The following is a 20,991-nucleotide window of genomic DNA, read 5'->3' on the forward strand; positions in this document are numbered from 1 at the left end:
GGCCTGATCTGCACTGTTTGTAACAATAAAAACTTAACAATATTGTAACAATAAAAATTTTAACTCTCAATTATACCTGCTTCATCTACTTCCTCTGTCAGCTTATTCCACATAGCTCTCACCCTCCTAAGTTGCTCCTCGGGTCCCCTCACCTTCATCCTATGCCCTCATGTTTGCATTCCTTTCCTGGAGAAAAAGGCTGAGCGTATGCCCCTCGTGATTTTATATACCTCTAAGGCCATGCTCAGTCCTCCACACTCCAAGGAATAAAGTCCTAACCTGTCCAAACTCTCGCTGTACCTCAGTCCTGGCAAAATCTTCATAAATCTTCTTTCCATTCTTTCCAGTTACTGCCAGAACAGACAAGGCAATCACTGCAAGTGTTTTTATTCAATAATTTCTTTAATAGAAATGAAACAGTAACTTGCCTACAATGTCCACATCTTTGCAGCCAAAACAGAGTTTTAAAAAAAAAATACACTCATACTGAATTAACCACCTGGAGAGCAGTCTGTGAATCTAGGCCAAATCCACATGTTCTGTGCTGACGCCATGGACCTGAACTCTGCGTCAAAAATCACCAGAGAACCCAAGTCCATAGCTTCATCTAGGGCAACAAACCCTAAACATTCTGTGATTCTCACCCACTGAAATAATTCATCCAACCAGTGACACGTTCACCAGGATAAACTGGGTGGTCCGGGCTGAGCTCCACATTGTTACAAGTCTGCACCTTGGTCCACCGGGTTTTGAGGCTGAGTGGAGAAACAGCAGAGTGTAACAAGGAGGCAAACACAGCACTGTGTCAGTTGACGAAGTGGAAACGCATTGGGTCCATGTGCAGTAGCCCGAGGTCCCAGCTTCGAGTGGGTGATGGGACATCAGCTGCTGAATGTGGTCCCTGAACCACAGCTGAGCCCACATCTTTTCACCACAGTTCGCCATGCCCTCGAGTTCATGCAGACAGGTCACTGTTATCAAACCGATCCTGATCATAGATTTCTGCAACCACCTTCCGTCCTCCAAACCACCGCCCATTAAGAGCCTGGATGGCTTTGTGCATCTCCGTAGCCATGGAAAATTCCACAAAGATCTTAACAATCACCTCGGCATCCTCCTCCTCGCCCTGCTTCTCCTGGTAGATGATCACACGGTTCACAGCCCCGAATTTACCACATTCCTCCGTTACTTCGCCCTCCAGATCATCATCAATGTCCTCGGGACCCACCATATTCCGCAAGACCATCACTGTAGACTGAAACAAGAAGCACCAGTTATTGTAGGCTACAATGTCATGGCATGGACCTGACTGTACCCTCCAAGCCCAGCACCAGTACAGTAACACAAAAACAAGTTTCCTGGACCCCAACGCTACTTCTCAAGGTAACGGGTTATCTGCAAATAGATGAATTCCTCTTTAAACCCTCATTCCGTCTCATCCGGAAGACCACAATTACTGGTTGCATTACTGCCAAGCATGGATGTGCTGCACTGGATCACACGGGGCTACACTCAACCAGCTCCAGGATGGGTACAACATTCCTTACCAATGATCATCTTCAAAAGGTGGTGCCTCAAGGGAGACATCTATTGTAAAGAACTATCACCATCCAAGGAAAAGCCCTCTTCTTGTTGCTACCATCAGGGAGGTGGTACAGGAGCCTGAACACTTTAGAAACAGCTTCTTCCCAACCACCCCCACGGCATCAGATTTCTGAACTCCATAAACGCTACCTCGTTTTTCTTTCAGCACCATTTATTTTTGTGGTAATTTGTAGCAATGTGTTTGCACTGCACTGTTGCACCCAAAGCAACAAATTTCACATCATGTCAGTGATGACAAATGGGATGACAAGGATGGACAAGAGTTCCAGTTTCTGATTTCAAGATGATGCCTCCCCATTCTGAACTACCCAGAGAAATCCTCTTCATCTTCCCAATTTAAGTACTTTCCGCTCATAGACAAGGCCAGTTTGTGCACCCTCCAATTCAACCTTTCAATTCCTTCCAAGACCAATTTTCCTGCCTGGTACAGTATCAAGAACTGGGGTGTGGCTCCAAGCAGGGCCCAGTCAGAAATGAGGCACCACACTGTTTCCCTTGCATCCAAGCCTGCCTGACATCATGGCTAACATCTCTGTACTGCTCACCGGTTCTCACTGACAGTTACTTCAACCCCACTCTCTCCTTCCTACTTCTTATCTTACTAATATCTTCACACTGCTCACTGGCTCTTAATGCTCTAGATTTCGGTGACGTTACCTCCAGCCGATTTTGCTCACCTCCTGTTTGCGCAACAGCTTCTGCATCACCATGTGCCTGGCATTGCTGCCGGAAATGCTCATATGCTCCTGCTCACTCAACATTTCCAGCCGCTCAGTGTCCAGCAACTTCTCTTCATCTTCCTTCTTCACTTCTGCTGTACCAGTAGTTGCTGGAGGTGTGGCAAGGACAGGGTTAACCACCCCCACCTGCGGGATACTGACTGGCAAAGACACAGCTGGACGAGTTGGAGTCACACCTGCAAGAGACAATGGTCCTCACTGTTACACTGAAAAGTGAAAATCTGCCTGAGTGATATCATAACAACCACTTACTCAAATGTCAGCAAGACCAAGGAGCTGATTGTGGACTGCAGAAGGAAAGCAGAGGTCCATGAGCCAGTCCTCATTCGTGGATAACATTTGCAGAGGGTCAGTAACTTTAAAATTCCTAGTGTTATTATTTCTAAGGACCAGTCCTGTGTTCCTCAAGGGTCAGCATTGAACCACTACCTTTTCACAGTGTTTGTCAATGATTTAGATAATGGAACTGATGGCTTTGTGGCAATTTGCAGATGATATGAAGATAAGTGGAGGGGTAGGTAGTGCTGAGGAAGCAATGCCCGAATCCACAGAGCCCCAATCTCAACATCATAGAGGCTGTCTGGGTTTATCTGGAGAAACAAAAGCAGGCAAGACAGCCAAAGTCTACAAGTTCTCCAAGATGCTGGAGAGGTAGTAATGGGTGACAAAAAAATGACGGCAACTTAATAATTGTTTTGCACCTTCTCTGTGGAAGACACCTGCAGAATGCCAGAAATGCAAGAGTGGCAGGGGACAGATGTGAGTGTCATTGCTATTACTGAGAGGGTGCTTGGAAAGGTGAACAGTCTGAAGACTGAGGACACCCGGCCCAGCCTGTCTACACCCAAGGTTCTGAGAGAGGTGGCTAAAGAGATTATGAAGGCATTTTTCAAGAATCACTAGCTACTCGCATGGTTCCTGAGGAAAAGAAAATTGCAAATGTCACTCCATTCTTTAAGATGGGAGGGAGGCAGAAGAAAGAAAATTATAGGCCGGTTAGCCTTACCTCAATGGTTGGAAGGACGATGGAGTCCATTATTAAGGATGAGGTTTCAGGGTACATGGAGAAACATGCAAAATAGGCCAAACTCAGCATGGTTTCCTACAGGGAAAACCTTGCCTAACAAATCTGTTGGAATTCTTTGAGGAAAAAAACAGGCAGGATACACATTGGCAAGTCAGTGGATGTTGTTCACCTAGACTTTCAGACAGCTTTTCACAAGCCACTGTATGTGAAGCTGCTTAACAAGGCAAGTGTCCATGGTATTACAAGAAAGATGCTAGCATAGACAGAAGATTGGCTGACTGGCAGGAAGCAAAGAGTAGAAATAAAGGAGGCCTTTTCCGGTTGGCTACTGGCGACTCGTGATGTGCTGCAGGTATGCATTTAATATTTCAGTAATATTTAAGCATTCATGCTTTATTTTAATAATTCATAAACAGAGAACATAGAAAACCTATACCACAATACAGGCCCTTTGGCCCACAAAGCTGTGCCGAACATGTCCTCACCTTAGAAATTACCTAGGGTTACCCATAGCCCTCTATTTTTCGAAGCTCCATGTACCTATCCAGGAGTCTCTTCAAAGACCCTATCGTATCCACCTCCGCCACTGTCGCCGGCAGCCCATTCCACGTACTCACCACCTTCTGCGTAAAAAACTTAACTCTGACATCTCCTCTGTACCTAGTACCAAGCACCTTAACTGTGCCCTCTCGTGCTAGCCATTTTAGCCTGGAAAAATCCTGACTATCCACACGATCAATGCCTCTCATCATCATCTACCAGGTCACCTCTCATCCTCCGTCGCTCCAAGGAGAAAAGGCCAAGTTCACCCAACCTGTCTTCATAAGGCATGCTCCCCAATCCAGGCAACATCCTTGTAAAACTCCTATGCACCCTTTCTATGATTTCCACATCCTTCCTGTAGTGAGGTGACCAGAACTGAGCACAGTACTCCAAGTGGGGCCTGACCAGGGTCCTATATAGCTGCAACGTTACCTCTCGGCTTTTAAACTCAATCCCACAACTAATGAAGGCCAATGCACCGTATGCCTTCTTAACCACAGAGTCAACCTCGCAGCAGCCTTGAATATCCTATGGACTCGGACCCCAAGATCCCTCTGATCCTCCACACTGCCAAGAGTCTTACCATTAATACTATATTCTGTCATCATATTTGACCTACCAAAATGAACCACTTCACACTTATCTGGGTTGAACTCCATCTGCCACTTCTCAGCCTATTTTTGCATGCTATCAATGTCCCGCTATAACCTCTGACAGCCCTCCACACTATCCACAACATCTCCAACCTTTGTGTCATTAGCAAATTTACTAACCCATCCCTCCACTTCTTCATTCAGGTAATTTATAAAAATCACAAAGAATAGGGGTCCCAGGACAGATCCCTGAGGCACACCACCGGTGACCCGACCTCCATGCAGAATATGACCCATCTACAACCACTCTTTGCCTTCTGTGGGCAAGCCAGTTCATTATGGGTTATATGCAAAAATGAGAAATCCATACCACATGATGCACGCATGCCTTGCTTAAAGTAAAACAAAGTTAGAATCACACTTCGGACTCACTTGTTCTTCTTCCGAATAGTTCTATGATTCGGTGTTACAAGATGTAACAGCAGGGGTCAGTGTTGAGACCACTTTCATACGTCAATGATTTAGATGATGCTCTGTGGCCAACTTTGCCGATGACACAAAGATAGGTGGAGGGACAGGTAGTGTTGAGGAAACAAACTGAAGGAGGGCTTAGACAAATTGGGAGAACAGGCAAAATATCAGACGGACTATAGAATAGGGAAGTGCATGGTCACGTACTTTGGTAGTAGGAATAGGGTAATAAGCTATTTTCAAAATGGGGAGAAAACTCAGAAATCAGAAAAAAGAATGTAAGATTCTCTACAAGTTAACTTGCAGTTTGGGTCAGAAGAGAGGAAGGCAAATGCAATGTTAGTATTCAGTCCGGAGACAGATAAGTGGGTAGCAGTCAGGAGAGGGAAGGGCAAGAGTCAGATACTAGAGAGTAGCCCAATGGCTGCCCCCCCCCTTAAATATAAGTACTCCTGTTTGAGTACTATTGGGGGAGGGACGACCTACATGGGGGAAGTAACAGTGGCGCAGAGTCTGGCCCTGTGGCTCAGAAAGGTAGGGAAAGGAAGAGGATGGCAGCAGTGATATGGGACTCTGTAGTTAAGGGAGTCAGACAGGTGATTCTGTGGACGCAGGAAACAAACATGGATGGTAGTTTGCCTCCCAGGTGCCAGGGTCCGGGATGTTTTTAATCACATCTGCAATATCCTCAAGTGTGACGGTGAACTACCAAAGGTCGTGATACATATTGGTACCAACAACATAAGAAGGAAAAGGGAGGAGGTCCTGAAAACAGACTACAGACAGTTAGAAAAGAAGCTTGAGAAGCAGGATCTCAAAGGTAGTAATCTTAGGATTGTTGCCTGTGCCACGCGACAGTGAGTATTGGAATAGAGTGAGGTGGGGAATAAATGCATGGCTGAGGGATTGGAGCAGGGGGCAGAGATTCAGATTTCTGGATCATTGGGACCTCTTTCGGGGCAGGCATCACCTGTACAAAAAAAGACAGGTTGCACTTGAATCCCAAGGGAACCAATATCCTGGCAGGGAGGTTTGCTAAGGCTGTTGGGGAGAGTTTAAACTATAAATGCTGGGGGGGTGGGAACCGAACTGAAGAGACACAGGAAGGGGCAGTTGGCTAACAAATAGAGAGGGTTCAAAGCAGGTTCACAAAAATGATAGATAAGGGATACGCTCAGACTGATGGTCTGAGATGTGTTTATTTTAATGCAAGGTCAGGTGTCAGGTCTCTCAGTGGGAGAGCATTTTGGAGATAGTGCTCACAATTCTACCCCTATTACCACAGCATTGGAGAGGGATAGGAACAGACAAGTTGGGAAAGGAGTAAGGGGAAATATGAAGCTATCAGGCCGGAACTTCGAAGGACAAATTGGGAACAGATGTTCTCAGGGAAATGTATGGCAGAAATATGGCAAATGTTCAGGGGATATTTGCGTGATGTTCTGCATAGGTATGTTCCAATGAGACAGGGAAAGGATGGTAGGGTACAGGAACCGTAGTGTACAAAGGCAATTGAAAATCTAGTCAAGAACAAAAGCTTATGAAAGATTCAAAAAACTAGGTAATGATAGAGATCTAGAAAATTATACGGCTAGGAGGAAGGAGCTTGGAAGTAGGTACAGAGGAGATGTCAGGGGTAAGTGCTGCCAGCAGCTGTGGTGGAGGCGGATACGATAGGGTCTTTCAAGAGACTCCTGGGTAGGTACATGGAGCTTAGAAAAATAGAGAGCAATGGGTAACCCGAGGTAACTTCTAAAGTAAGGACATGTTCAGCACAGCATTGTGGGCCGAGGGGCCTGTATTGTGCTGTAGGTTTTCTATGTTTTCTACAACTAGAGTACAAAAGGATGTAACATTGAGGCTTTATAAAGCACTGCCTCACTTGAACTGCATGAGCAGTTTGGGGCTCCTCATCTAAGAAATGTTGTTCTCAAACTGGAGAGAGTTCAAAGCAGGTTCACAAAAATGATTCCAGGATTGAAGGGCTTGCCATATGAAAAGCATTTGTTGGCTCTGGGCCTGTATTCACTAGAATTCAAAAGAATGATGTGTGACTTCATTGAAACCTGTTGAATGGTGAAAGGACTTGGATGCAGAGAGGATATTTCCAATAGTGGGGAGAAAGACAGCTATTTAGATCAGAAATAAGGGAAAATTATTTAGCCAAAAGGTGGTGAATCTGGAATTCATTACCACAGACAGTTGTGCAGACTAAGTCATTTTGTATACTTAAGACAGAACTTGCAGGTTCTTGATCCTATGGTTTTTAACATGAGGGGCAGATTCAGGGCAGGTGGCCAATGTCTTTTCTGTAGGATAGAAACGTTAGACACTTCAAGGCATAGCTTCAAAATGAGAGGAAAGGTTTAAGATTTATGAGGCTTTTGCTTGGTTTTGATAGGTGCATGGAAAACACTGCCAGGGAAAGTGATGGAAGTAGAGATAATTAGGCATCTTATAAACTTCTTGTAAGATCTTATAAGATATAACCAACATCTTATTAAACAATAAAACATTTTATAAGATAAAATCAGCTCAGTAACCAGTTAAAAAATACCCCACAGCTGTAGTGAACATATGTTACTGACCTGTAATGACACCTGGGGCCTGGGCTGCCATGACCGCTTGTGGCAATGCACCCAGTGGTTGTGCAAGGGTAAGTGCTGGAGTAACCAGCCCTGGCGCTGAAAGACCACTAACACCGAGCACCGCTGCCCCAGCCACAGCCTCCTGCAGGCAAGACAAGACAAGACAGACATCACGAGAACAGCCCAAACTACTGCCTCAATTGGATTACTAAAATTGGCAGTTCAGTTAACATTGCCAGGTTACTGAAACATGCTGCAATCGGGCTGCGGCAGTAACTAAAGTATTTCTGACTATAACAATAACTGAAACATTGACACCAAAACAAACTGTCAGACATAACTGTCCCTTCAGGCTCAGCATCTAATCACCCGCCTGGGAAATGTCCAGAATCTTGTGTCTCTTGTAATAGCTCTGAAAAAGGATACAAGTAGTAATCCATCAGGCTCCACTATTTACAGCTAATTTTCTATGCTTGTACCACTTTCCTGCACCAACTCAATCTCCTGCCTGCCTTAACATCCCTCCTGTGAACATACTCACCGACAGCTGTCACAGCCCAAGTATAGTGCTTCACTCGCCTCAGTGCGGAACTCGCTTCCACAGTTGTCGATTCACTTTTGGGGACTCTGTGGTTCTTGTTCTGTGTATTTTTTGTTTGCATGATTTGTTTTTTTTCCCCCCCACACATTGGGTGTTTGACAGTCTTTGTCAAATGTTTTTTTTAAAAATGGGTTCTATTGTGTTTCTTTGTTTTGTGCCTGCCTGCAAATAAACAAGTCTAAAAGTTGTATATATACACCTGATATTAAATGTACTTTGCACTTTGAAGAAACCTCTTTGCATCCTTGTTCTGAATCAACAGTCTATGACTTAGAGAACTGATATCTAGAAACACACACACCAGCCAGGTGACATACAAATTCCACATCAAGCCTATCAGTCCCATTCTGTTTCACTGAGATCACATCTTACTCCTCTAAACTCACCATGACACAACAGCCTGCTTAACCTCGTTGAATATGACCAGTCCTAGCATCAGTCTGTTGAATCTCAGCTGCACCTGATCTTATGAAATCTTTACTAATCACAATCTGAAAACTTCCCCCAGTCTCATCTCAAACAAGAGAAAATCTGCAGATGCTGGAAATCCAAGCAACACACACACAAAAAGCTGGAGGAACCTAGCAGGCCAGGCAGCATCTATGGAAAAGAGTAGTCGACATTTTGGCCGAGACCCTTCGGCAGGACTGGGAAAACAAAAGATGAGGGGTAGAGTTAAAAGGTGAGGGGAGGGAAGAGAGAAACAAGGTGATAGGTGAAGCCAGGAGGGGGATAGGGAAGGAGAAGGAGGAGTGAAGGAAAGAGCTGGGAAGTTGATTAGTGAAAGAGATACAGGGCTGGAGAAGGAAGAATCTGATAGGAGAAGACAGAAGGCAACTGGAAGAATGAAAAGGGGTTGGAGCAGCAGAGGGAGGCGATGGGCAGGTAAGGCGATAAAGTGCGAGGAAAAAGAGGGATGGGGAATGGTGGAGGGAAGGGATGAGCCATTATCAGAAGTTCAAGAAATCAATGTTCGTGCTGTCAGGTTGGAGGCTACCCAGAGGGAATACAAGGCGTTGTAAAAACACGATCCCCTTCTCTCAACTCCTGCATCTCCATCACATCTGCTCTCAGGATGAGGCTTTTCATTCCAGAACGAAGGATATGTCCTCCTTCTTCAAAGAAAGGGGCTTCCCTTCCTCCACCATCAACAATACCCTCAACCGCAACTCTCATTTCACACACGTCTGCTCTCATCCCAACCTCCCAGGGACAGGGTTCCTCATCCTCACCTACCACCCCACCAGCCTGTGTCCAGCACATAGTTCTCCAAAACTTCCGCCATCTCCAAAGGGATCCCACCACCAAGCACAACTTTCTTCCCCCAGCCCCCCCCCACCACCACACACAATGTTTGCTTCCCGCGGAGACTGCTTCCCAACCCCCTTCCCACTGATCTCCCTCCTGGCACTTATCCCTGCAAGATGAACACTACCTCACTCACCACCATTCAGGACCCCAAAAAGTCCTTCCAGGTGAGGTGACACTTTACTTGAGTCTGTTGGGGTCATATACTGTGTCCGGTGCTCCTGATATGGCCGATATACAGGAGTATATCAATGAAACCAGATGTAGATTGAAAAACCGCTTCACCGAGAAAAAGCAGAGATCCCAGCAACCACCCATTTTAATTCCACTTCCCATACGTCTATCCATGGCCTCCCCCACTGTCACACTGTCACAATCAGGTCACATTCAGGTTGGAAGAACAACACTTATATTCCATCTGGGCGGCCTCCAACCTGATAGCATGAACATCGATTTCTCGAACTTCCGGTAATGGCCCATCCTCCACCATTCCCATCCCCTTTTCCCCCTCTCACCTCCATCACCCTTGCCTGTCCATCAGCTCCCTTGGTGCTGCTCTCCCCTTTTCTTCCACGGCTTTCTGTCCTCCCCTACAAGATTTCCCTTCTCTCTAGCCCTGTATCTCTTTCACCAATCAACTTCCCAGATCTTTACTTCAGCCCCCCCTCCCAGTTTCACTTATCACCTTGTGCTTTGCCCTCCCTCCCCTCCTCCCACCTTTTAACTCTAATCATTTTATTTTTCCTCCAGTCCTGTTGAAGGGCCTTGGCCCGCCTGGCCTGCTGAATTCCTCCAATATTTTGTGTGTATTGCTCCGTCTCAGCTCATTCATCGACAAGGATGCTGTTTCACCTATCACAGGGAGCACAAAGACCCCCTGCAGACTGATTCCAGTGAGTATTTGGCCAAATAGCAAGCCACCCTTGCCTAACAAGATGGGAAGGAGAAAAGAGCTTCCTCCTCCCCCATCCCCAGTGGGCAGAAGACACAAAAGCCTGAAAACACATACCAGTGGGCTCAAGGACAGCTTCTACCACTGTTACAAGACTATTGAACAGTCCCCTGGTATAAGATAGAGTCTTGACATCACAATATACATCATTATGGCCTTGCACCCTAGTGTCTCTCAGCACTGCACTTTCTCTGTAACACTTCATTGTTATTATACCTTATACTATCTCACTACACTGATGTGATGAGAAGATAAACACAAGAGATGCTGGAAATCCAGAGCAACACCCACCAAACACTGGAGGAACTTAGCAGGTCATGCAACATTGACTGAAATGAATAAACAGTTGACATTTCCGACAAGATGGCAGCATAACTGTTTGCAGTGGCTTCTACTGGTCAACAAAAGGTGCTACTGTTCTACTTAAACAGATTTCTAATGATCACAAGATCCTGCTATACAGTAAAAACTTAAAAGCGCTGCAGGTCCACACCATCAGGAAGTTGCTCGCTGGTGGAGCTAATCAAGGAGCTGTGCAACACGCTGCTGCCTGAGTCGATGGAGGCTTAAGGTCAAACAGTGAGTGGCTGTCATGATCGCAAGACCTCTTTGGACATTATCTGGTATGACACAAGTTCAATTCACTGATTTATTAGATGAGTGCAGGGTTGAAAGGAGGGAGTTTGGTCCTCGGTCATAGTGAGGACTAGGCCTGAAGCCGTTGCACTTCACCAGGAGTGGTGTGGCACGGTATGCAGAACAGAATCGGAGCTGCCTTCCCAGGGATTCACTTGGCAGAAGACAAGCTTTGTTGTTGCTGACTGCAGATTTTTCTTTTTTGGCTGCACTCAGTGGACTCCCGGCCTCAAGCTGCAGGGCCACATGCTTTTCAGCTGCCAGAGGAGAGGCGTCCAAACCAGCATGTTCTACTGGGGCAGCGTAGCGCAGTTATGGTGACTACAGACTTCAAATGGACCCAGTCCTCTGGACTATATACATATATATTTGTGTGGTTGCGTCTTTACTAATATTCTATACATGCCTGTATATGCAAGGACAAGGTCTCAAAGCCGCAGATCCACCTTGAGGGCGTCGGTGGCCGGTCAACAGATATTATCAGTGTGCTGGGTGATTTGGACTACGTATCCATATTCTGCATCGTAGATTTACTGAGATTCGATATAGGTTTGTTGACTTGTACGTGCAAGGACTGGGCATGAAGTCTAGGGTGGGGGGGTGTGGCATGCTCTTATTATGTGATGGGGATCTTGTGTGTGCTTATTGTTGGGTGTGTCTTTGCAACATGACTCCGTAATAACATCGACTTATTTGGCTTTATCCATGAGTATTCATGTACGGTTAAATAACAATTAAACTTCAATCGAATTTCAGGCCGAGATCCTTCATCAGGACTGGAAAGGAAGGGGGAAGATGCCAGAATGAGATGGGGGGAAGGGGGAAGATGCCAGAATGAGATGGGGGGAAGGGGGAAGGGGGAAGCCAGGTGGGTGGAAAAGGTCAACGGCTGAAGGAGGAGGAATCTGAGAGGAGAGAAGAGTGGATCACGGGAGAAAGGAAAAGAGGGGGAGGTGACTGGTAGGTCAGAAAAGGTAAAGGGGGGCACCCGAGTGGGGAAATGAAGAAAGGGAAGGGAGGGGAAAATTCTTTTTACTGGCAGTTGGAGAAATTTAGCATAGCTGTATGTGCAACGCTATTGCAGCTTAGGGCATCGAAGTCTGATTCCAGCATCCTCTGTGAGGAGTTTGCACATCCTCTCTGTGGAACAGGTTTCTTCCAGGTGTTGCTGTTTCCTCCCACAGTCGAATGCCATACTGAGTAGTAGGTTAATTTATCATGGTAAGTTGTCCCATACTGAGTAGTAGAAACATAGAAACATAGAAAATAGGTGCAGGAGTAGGCCATTCGGCCCTTCGAGCCTGCACCGCCATTTATTGTGATCATGGCTGATCATCCAACTCAGAACCCAGCCTTCCCTCCACACCCGCTGACCCCTGTAGCCACAAGGGCCATATCTAACTCCCTCTTAAGTATAGCCAATGAACTGGCCTCAACAGTTTGCTGTGGCAGAGAATTCCACAGATTCACCACTCTCTGTGTGAAGAAGTTTTTCCTAATCTCGGTCCTAAAAGGCTTCCCCTCTATCCTCAAACTGTGACCCCTCGTTCTGGACCTCCCCAACATCGGGAACAATCTTCCCGCATCTAGCCTGTCCAATCCCTTTAGGATCTTATACGTTTCAATCAGAACCCCCTCAATCTTCTAAATTCCAACGAGTACAAGCCCAGTTCATCCAGTCTTTCTTCATATGAAAGACCTGCCATCCCAGGAATCAATCTGGTGAACCTTCTTTGTACTCCCTCTATGGCAAAGATGTCTTTCCTCAGATTAGGGGACCAAAACTGCACACAATACTCCAGGTGTGGTCTCACCAAGGCCTTGTACAACTGCAGTAGTACCTCCCTGCTCCTGTACTCGAATCCTCTCGCTATAAATGCCAGCATACCATTCGCCTTTTTCACCGCCTGCTGTACCTGCATGCCCACTTTCAATGACTGGTGTATAATGACACCCAGGTCTCGTTGCACCTCCCCTTTTCCTAATCGGCCACCATTCAGATAATAATCTGTTTTCCTATTTTTGCCACCAAAGTGGATAACTTCACATTTATCCACATTAAATTGCATCTGCCATGAATTTGCCCACTCACCCAACCTATCCAAGTCACCCTGCATCCTCTTAGCATCCTCCTCACTGCTAACACTGCCACCCAGCTTCGTGTCATCCGCAAACTTGGAGATGCTGCATTTAATTCCCTCATCCAAGTCATTAATATATATTGTAAACAACTGGGGTCCCAGCACTGAGCCTTGCGGTACCCCACTAGTTACCGCCTGCCATTCTGAAAAGGTCCCGTTTATTCCCACTCTTTGCTTCCTGTCTGCTAACCAATTCTCCACCCACACCAATACCTTACCCCCAATACCGTGTGCTTTAAGTTTGCACACTAATCTCCTGTGTGGGACCTTGTCAAAAGCCTTTTGAAAATCCAAATATACCACATCCACTGGTTCTCCCCTATCCACTCTACTAGTTACATCCTCAAAAAATTCTATGAGATTCGTCAGACATGATTTTCCTTTCACAAATCCATGCTGACTTTGTTCGATCATTTCACCGCTTTCCAAATGTGCTGTTATCACATCCTTGATAACTGACTCCAGCAGTTTCCCCACCACCGACGTTAGGCTAACCGGCCTATAATTCCCCGGTTTCTCTCTCCCTCCTTTTTTAAAAAGTGGGGTTACATTAGCCACCCTCCAATCCTCAGGAACTAGTCCAGAATCTAACGAGTTTTGAAAAATTATCACTAATGCATCCACTATTTCTTGGGCTACTTCCTTAAACACTCTAGGATGCAGACCATCTGGCCCTGGGGATTTATCTGCCTTCAATCCCTTCAATTTACCTAACACCACTTCCCTACTAACATGTATTTCACTCAGTTCCTCCATCTCACTGGACCCTCTGTCCCTTACTATTTCTGGAAGATTATTTATGTCCTCCTTAATGAAGACAGAACCAAAGTAATTATTCAATTGGTCTGCCATGTCCTTGCTCCCCATAATTAATTCACCTGTTTCTGTCTGCAGGGGACCTACATTTGTCAGAAACAGGTGAATTGATTATGGGGAGCAAGGACATGGCAGACCAATTGAATAGGTTAATTTATCATGGTAAATTGTCCCATAATTAGGCTAGGGTTAAATCCGAGTTTGTTGGGGGTTGAAGGGCCACAAGGGTCTATTCTGCACTGCATCTCTAAATATAAACTTTTAAAAAATCAATCATGCCATCTATAAGGGTGTTTCTATAGATGTTGCCCAACTTGCTGAGCTCTGCCAATATTTTATATGTTGAAATGATCTGTATTGAAGGCACAGAGAACAAGGTTTATCCGGTACACTTCGGTATGTGTGACAGTAACAAACCGACGTTTTTACAAACAGCCCCGATGAGAGCTCTGCCACTGCCCAGCTCCAGCTCAGAAGCCTCTGAGCTAGAAAAGGAAGCCGACTACAGCTCACCCACCCTCACCAACCTGAGCTGTGATCTTGGCTGTTGCTGCGGCTGCTGCCACAGCTGCAGCAGGAGGCAATCCACCCGGCGCAGCAGGAGTCATCAATGGCATCGGAGGGGTCACCGCTTTCCCAACTCGTAGGAACTGTCCGCCAAGGTCAAAGAGGTTCATGGAGGAAACGGCATCCTGCGAGGACTGGGCCTTCTCGTATTCTGCACAAGGGAACAGGTTCAGTGTTCACGTACAGACAGGGCCCTCTGAGACAACACCCAGCACCTGCCATCACAAAGCCCAAGAATGGGCACCATGCTCTATCCCACAACACCCTGTCAGAGGTTCTCCATTCCCCACCCCTCTCAAGCCCACCCCTAACCATTCTCCATATATACTCCGTTATTACAGCTACTCCCCCCCCCCGCCAAACACTCTCCTCATCATCATCCTCCCAGCAGAGTCCCTGAACCTCTTCCCACCTCCACCCCCAGGCTCTCCCAATCCCCGCCACCACTATACACACCCATTTCAAGTGTGGCCACTAACATTCTCCTTGGCAGCCCTCTGCCCTTACGACACAACTCCAGGGCATTTACCCATCCACACAAAATGCAAGCCGGCCTCTCTTACCTTTGTCATGTCTCTTTCATTTCCAATGCGGTCCTCACACAGGTGGGAGTGTGAAATTCAGTTACTTGCGCCAGGCTGCACCTCTTTAGGCTGCAGTAGGCTTCTGCAAACGTGTATTGTTTTGTACAGACTTTGAAAGGTGCAGAGAGCTGATCCATGGGGACTGTATGTGGAGGCAGAAAGAAACTCTGCAGGAAGGTGGTGTCTGGCCCACCAGGACACCAAAAGGGTGGGACTCAAACAAGGATCAATGATGCATCCCCCTGTACCCATTGGTGTGAACTGCACACCGCACTGGCCGGCAGCCTGTTGCTGTGGGGTCTAGCAGCAGCTGTTTGTCCCAGATTAGGGGCCACAGTATTTTCCAACGCTGGCAAAGATTAGACACCAAGAACCTTAAACCTCCACCTGTCGATCACACTTCACTGGGCTTTGAGTATTGTCCATTGTGTTAAAAATTAACCGATTAAACTGTACTGTGGCAGAATACCACTCAGCATGTTTGTACTTCTTCCAGTAGTGGTGACATTAAAAACATTGCAATGAAGTCATTATCATTGTATGCCTACCGACCAAGCATGAAAACAAACTTGCACCAAACCAATTACTTGCACCAAACCAATTTTTACCTGTACGATCGAGTGCAAGGAGGACACTAACAAATCAAAAAGCCATTTCACCTCTGGGACCCAAGTTCAAATCCAGCCCAAACAAATAGCATGAAAACTTCCTTTCCAAATTTCAATCAAGGTGAAACAAGTACACTGGTTAGCTTTGGTCAAAGGTCTTCGCAACGCAGCAGGCATAGTTCGGCAGTGATTATGTTCGTCTGTCTCAATGAAAGAACTTGAGTTAGGGGTCAGGCAAATAACAAATATGCTGGCTCGCCACCAAGTGGCGAAACTCTATATTCAGCCTGTGCATTGCAAATACCAGATTTTAAATCCATACATGCACAGCTACACAGTGCTCCTCACTCAAGCAATTACTGCCATCAGAAGATACCAATCAGTCCCCCAACCATCTCCTAATCAGTCAGCTCTTCTGAAGGCAGATTAAAGCAATTAACATACTGTACCCACTAACCGAGTCAGAACCACTGAAATGAGGGTGATGGCAAAAGATCTAGAGATGACTGACACAAGAATCTAATAATAAACTCATCATCATTGGTACCCTGAAAGACTGACTGACATCTTTCAAAAGGGACAATGAAATAAACTGCACAGCTATGGAGTAAGAGTTGTGACAGAAAGATCACCAGCCTGAAACGTTAGTCATTTCTATGCAGATGCTGTCTGACCTGCTGAGTATTTGCAGACTACTCTTTAAATTCCAGAAGTTTTCATGTTTTATTGTTTTACAACACAACCACAGTAGATTTAATTTGGCTTTTTTTGACACTGATCAACAGAAAAAGACTCTTTCGTGTCTCAAAGTGAAAACAGATTTCTACAAAGTGATCCAAATTAATTATCAATACAAAGTAATTGATTACATTAAGTATTCACCCCACTAATACGACATACCAAATTATCACTGGTGTAGCCAATTGGATTTAGAAGTCACATAATTAGTTAAATGGAGATCACTGCGTGCAGTCAAGGTGTTTCAACTGGTTGTAGTAAAAACACACCTGTATCTGGAAAGTCTGGTGAGTAAGTATCCTGGCAAAAACTACTCCATGAAGACAAAAGTTCACTCCAAGCAACTCTGCAAAAAGGTTGTTGGAAAGCACTTCGGGAGATGGATACAAGAAAATTTCCAAATCATTGAATATCCATTGGAGTACAGTTAAGTCACTCAGCAAGAAGTGGAAAGAATATGGCACAAGCTTCAGCGGCTGAAATGGGAGAGACGGCATATACTTTGCAGAGACCTGCTTTCACATGAAAGAGTCTTTCTGTTAATCGATGCCAAAAAAACAAAATTAAATCCATCGTGATTCAATGTTGTAAAATAGTAAAACATGAAAACTTCCAAGGGAGGTGAATACTTTTTATAGGCACGGTAAATAAGTGATGGCTTGTGGAAAAATGTATCACTTCTTGCCTGAGAATCGACTCGGATCTGCTCCAATTTGCCTATCGTCTCCAGGTCAACAGCAGACTCCATTTCATTACCTCTCCACTCAAGCCTGGAACACCTGGTCTTCAAAGATACATACGTCAGGATGCTCTTCATTAACTAAAGCTCAGCATTCAATACAATCATACCCTCAAAACTAATCAATAAACCCCAAGATCTTGGCCTCAATACATCCTTCTGCAATTGGATCCTCAACATTGTCACTTGCAACCCCCAGTCAGTTCGGACTGGCAACATCTTTTGAAGACCCTGATCTGGAGTTACACGCAGACTTCGGCTCTTTGTGGGAACAGGACCCTTTCTCAGGGTTTCAGGCACACCAAGGTTCAGCCTGAGAGTCTGCCTTGTGTTTGGAAGCCTAAGATCTCAGAGCCCTGGAGACGGGCAGATCGAGGGTCACTGTCACAGCAGGAGACACGTCTGTCGTTGGGGAGGCTAGAAAATCTTTCACTGTTGGCCCGAAGGCCCTTGATCTTTGCGATCTTTGGGCATAGAGCTTGTGAAAAGTGACGAAATGGACTTTTTAACATCATAAACCAGCGGGTTGTTGTTAGGTCTCCTGCTCGCTGTGAAAATGGGGGACACCTCCCTCTTCTTTATTAGGGAGAGAGAGAACCTGTGGTTTGTCGAATGCCGGATGAAATGCAATAGTCTTTGGGATAACTGCAAGGTCTGTGTCTTTGCTATCGCCTAGCTCACGTTTGTTTGTGCTTGGTAGCGGGGAGCTGGGGGAGGGGACTTTGGGGTTCTCACGTTTAACTACCATTCATTCTTTGGGGCACGTCTCTGTTTTTGTGGATGTTTTGCAAAGAAAAAGCATTTCAGGGTGTCAGGGTGTATTTCGTAAACATTTGCCTGACACTAAATTGGACCTTTGAACCTCTGATCTTCACAATCAGCAGGTGCACCACAAGGCTGTGCGCTTAGCCCCATGCTCTACTCACTTATGACGTAGTTAAGAGCTTAAAGGATATACTTTGTATTGAAAGGATAGGACAGGCGGTGCCGTGACTGTTGGTAAGAGATGGAATTACATAGAAATAGAAACATAGAAACATAGAAAATAGGTGCAGGAGTAGGCCATTCGGCCCTTTGAGCCTGCACCGCCATTTATTATGATCATGGCTGATCATCCAACTCAGAACCCAGCCTTCCCTCCATACCCCCTGACCCCTGTAGCCACAAGGGCCATATCTAACTTCCTTTTAAACATAGCTAATGAACTGGCCTCAACAGTTTGCTGTGGCAGAGAATTCCACAGATTCACCACTCTCTGTGTGAAGAAGTTTTTCCTAATTTCGGTCCTAAAAGGCTTCCCCTCTATCCTCAAACTGTGACCCCTCGTTCTGGACCTCCCCAACATCGGGAACAATCTTCCCGCATCTAGCCTGTCCAATCCCTTTAGGATCTTATACGTTTCAATCAGATCCCCCCTCAATCTTCTAAATTCCAACGAGTACAAGCCCAGTTCATCCAGTCTTTCTTCATATGAAAGACCTGCCATCCCAGGAATCAATCTGGTGAACCTTCTTTGTACTCCCTCTATGGCAAAGATGTCTTTCCTCAGATTAGGGGACCAAAACTGCACACAATACTCCAGGTGTGGTCTCACCAAGGCCTTGTACAACTGCAGTAGTACCTCCCTGCTCCTGTACTCGAATCCTCTCGCTATAAATCTTTAGAAAGAGGTGACAAGAGTAAGAGAATGTTGAATCTTTGTGGGTGGAGTTAAGAAACTGCAAGGGTAAAAAAAAATATTATGGGAATCATATATAGGTCTCCAAATAGTAGCCAAGATGTGAGGTTGAGATTGCAAAGGAAACTGGAAAAGGTATGTAATAAGGGTAATGAGACAATTGTCATGGGGGACGTCAATATACAAGGGGATTGGCAAATCACAAGAGAGGGAATTTGTTTAATGCTTGTGAGATGACTTAAAGCAGCTTATGCTCGAGCCTGATATCTTAGATTGGGCATTGTATAATAACCCTGATCTTATTAGGACCTTAATGTAAAGGAACACTTAGGAGGCAGTGATCATAATATAATTGAATCTGTACTGCAATTTGAAAGAAAGAAGCACAAGTGGAACAAAGGGAATTGCCTGGGTGGATTGGAGGAGGACATTGGCGAGGATGATGGCAGAGCTGAGGTGGCTGAAGTTTCTGGGAATATTTCACAAGATGCAGGATAGGTATGTCCCACAGAAGTAGTTCTCAAATGTTAGGGGTAGGCAAACAAGGGAAGGTAAAGACTACATAAAAGCCAAGGAAAGGGCATATAAGGTAGCAGAGAAGTGAGTGGGAGGTTGGATGATTGGGAAGCTCTTAAAATCCACCAAAAGACAACTAAAAAAAGGTATAAAAAGGGAAAAGGTGAAATATGAGGGGAAACTAGCCAATAATATAAAGCAAGATACTAAAAGATTTTTTTTCCAGTTATATAAAGAGTAAAAGAGAGGTGAGAGTTCATATTGGACCACTGGAAAATAATGCTGGTAAGTTAGTAACAGGGGACAAAGAAATGGCAGATGAACCTAACGAGCACTCTGCATCAGTCTTCATTGCGGAAGATACTAGCAGTGTGCCAAAGGTCCGTGAGTGACAGGGAGCAGGAGCGCCATGGCTATTGCAAAGGAAAAAGTGCTAGGCAAGCTCAAAGGTCTTCAGGTGGATAAGTTATCTGGACCAGACGGACCACATCCTAGAGTCCTGAGAGAGGTTGCTGAAGACATAACAGATGCCATTGGTCATGATCTTTCAAGAATCAGTTGATTCTGACATGGTTCCCAAAGACTGGAAGATTGCAAATGTCACTCCACTCTTAGAAAGGAGTAAGGCAAAAGAAAGGAAATTATAGTCCAGTTAGCCTAACCTCAGTGGCTGGGGAAGTGTTGGAGTCTTTCATCAAGGATGAAGGTTTTTGGTAGTTAGAGACTAAGGATAAAATAAGTCAAAGTCAGCATAATTTCTGTCAAGGGAAATTTTGCATGACGAATCTAGTAGAGTTCTTTGAGAAAGTAACAAGCATAGTGGACAAAGCAGAGGCAATGCATGTCATTTACTTGGATTTTCAGAAGGCATTTGATAAGGTGCCACACGAGGCTACTTTACAAGATAAAATCCTATGGCATTACAGAAAAGATACTGGCATGAATAGAGGAATGGCTGACAGGCAGAAGGCAGCGAGTGGGAAAAGGGGTCCTTTTCTGGTTAGCTGCCAGTGACCAGTGTTTCTCAAGGGTCAGTATTGGGACCGCTACTTTACACATTGTTTGTCATTGATTTAGATAATGGAATTGACAGCTTTGTGGCAAAGTTTGTGAATGATACGAAGATAGGTAGAGGGATAGGTAGTGCTGAAGAAGCAATATGATTGCAGCAGGAATTAGACAAATTGGAATAATGGGCAAAAAAGTGGTAGGTGGAATAGTGTTGGGAAATGTATGATAATGCATTTTGGTAAAGGGAACAATAGCACAGGAAAGTAACATTCATCATCAAGGAACACTACCATCCAAGGCCATGCTCTCTTCTCGCTGCTGCCATAAGAAAGGTGGTACAGGAACCCGAGGACCCACACCAACAGCTTCAGAAACAGTTATCATCAACTACTAGTCTCTTAAACCAGAGGGGATAACTTCACTCGCCTCATCACTGAACTTTCCCCACAACCTATGGATTTATTTTTGAGGACTCTCCATCTTACCTTCTTGATATTTATTGCTTATTTATTATCATTATTTCTTTATC

General features: G+C 45.3%; 1 protein-coding gene across 2 annotated transcripts in view; it reads right to left on the reverse strand.

Moving 5' to 3' along the window:
• Positions 1 to 394: 394 nt before the first annotated feature.
• LOC134344617 (poly(U)-binding-splicing factor PUF60-like) overlaps positions 395 to 20,991 on the reverse strand; it is a 67,407-nt gene continuing 46,810 nt past the window's right edge. The window contains exons 8-11 of one of the 2 annotated variants that reach the window (XM_063044738.1): positions 14,549 to 14,739; positions 7,568 to 7,709; positions 2,283 to 2,521; positions 395 to 1,255 (exon numbers count right to left, since the gene is read on the reverse strand). In XM_063044738.1, the coding sequence (XP_062900808.1) occupies positions 956 to 1,255; positions 2,283 to 2,521; positions 7,568 to 7,709; positions 14,549 to 14,739 (872 nt within the window). In that variant the 3' untranslated portion in view covers positions 395 to 955. The remainder of the gene's footprint in view (positions 1,256 to 2,282; positions 2,522 to 7,567; positions 7,710 to 14,548; positions 14,740 to 20,991) is intronic. The other variant, XM_063044737.1, reaches the window with a different exon arrangement.

This window comes from Mobula hypostoma, chromosome 3 (genome assembly GCF_963921235.1).
Source record: "Mobula hypostoma chromosome 3, sMobHyp1.1, whole genome shotgun sequence".
NCBI classification, from domain to species: Eukaryota; Metazoa; Chordata; class Chondrichthyes; order Myliobatiformes; family Myliobatidae; genus Mobula; species Mobula hypostoma.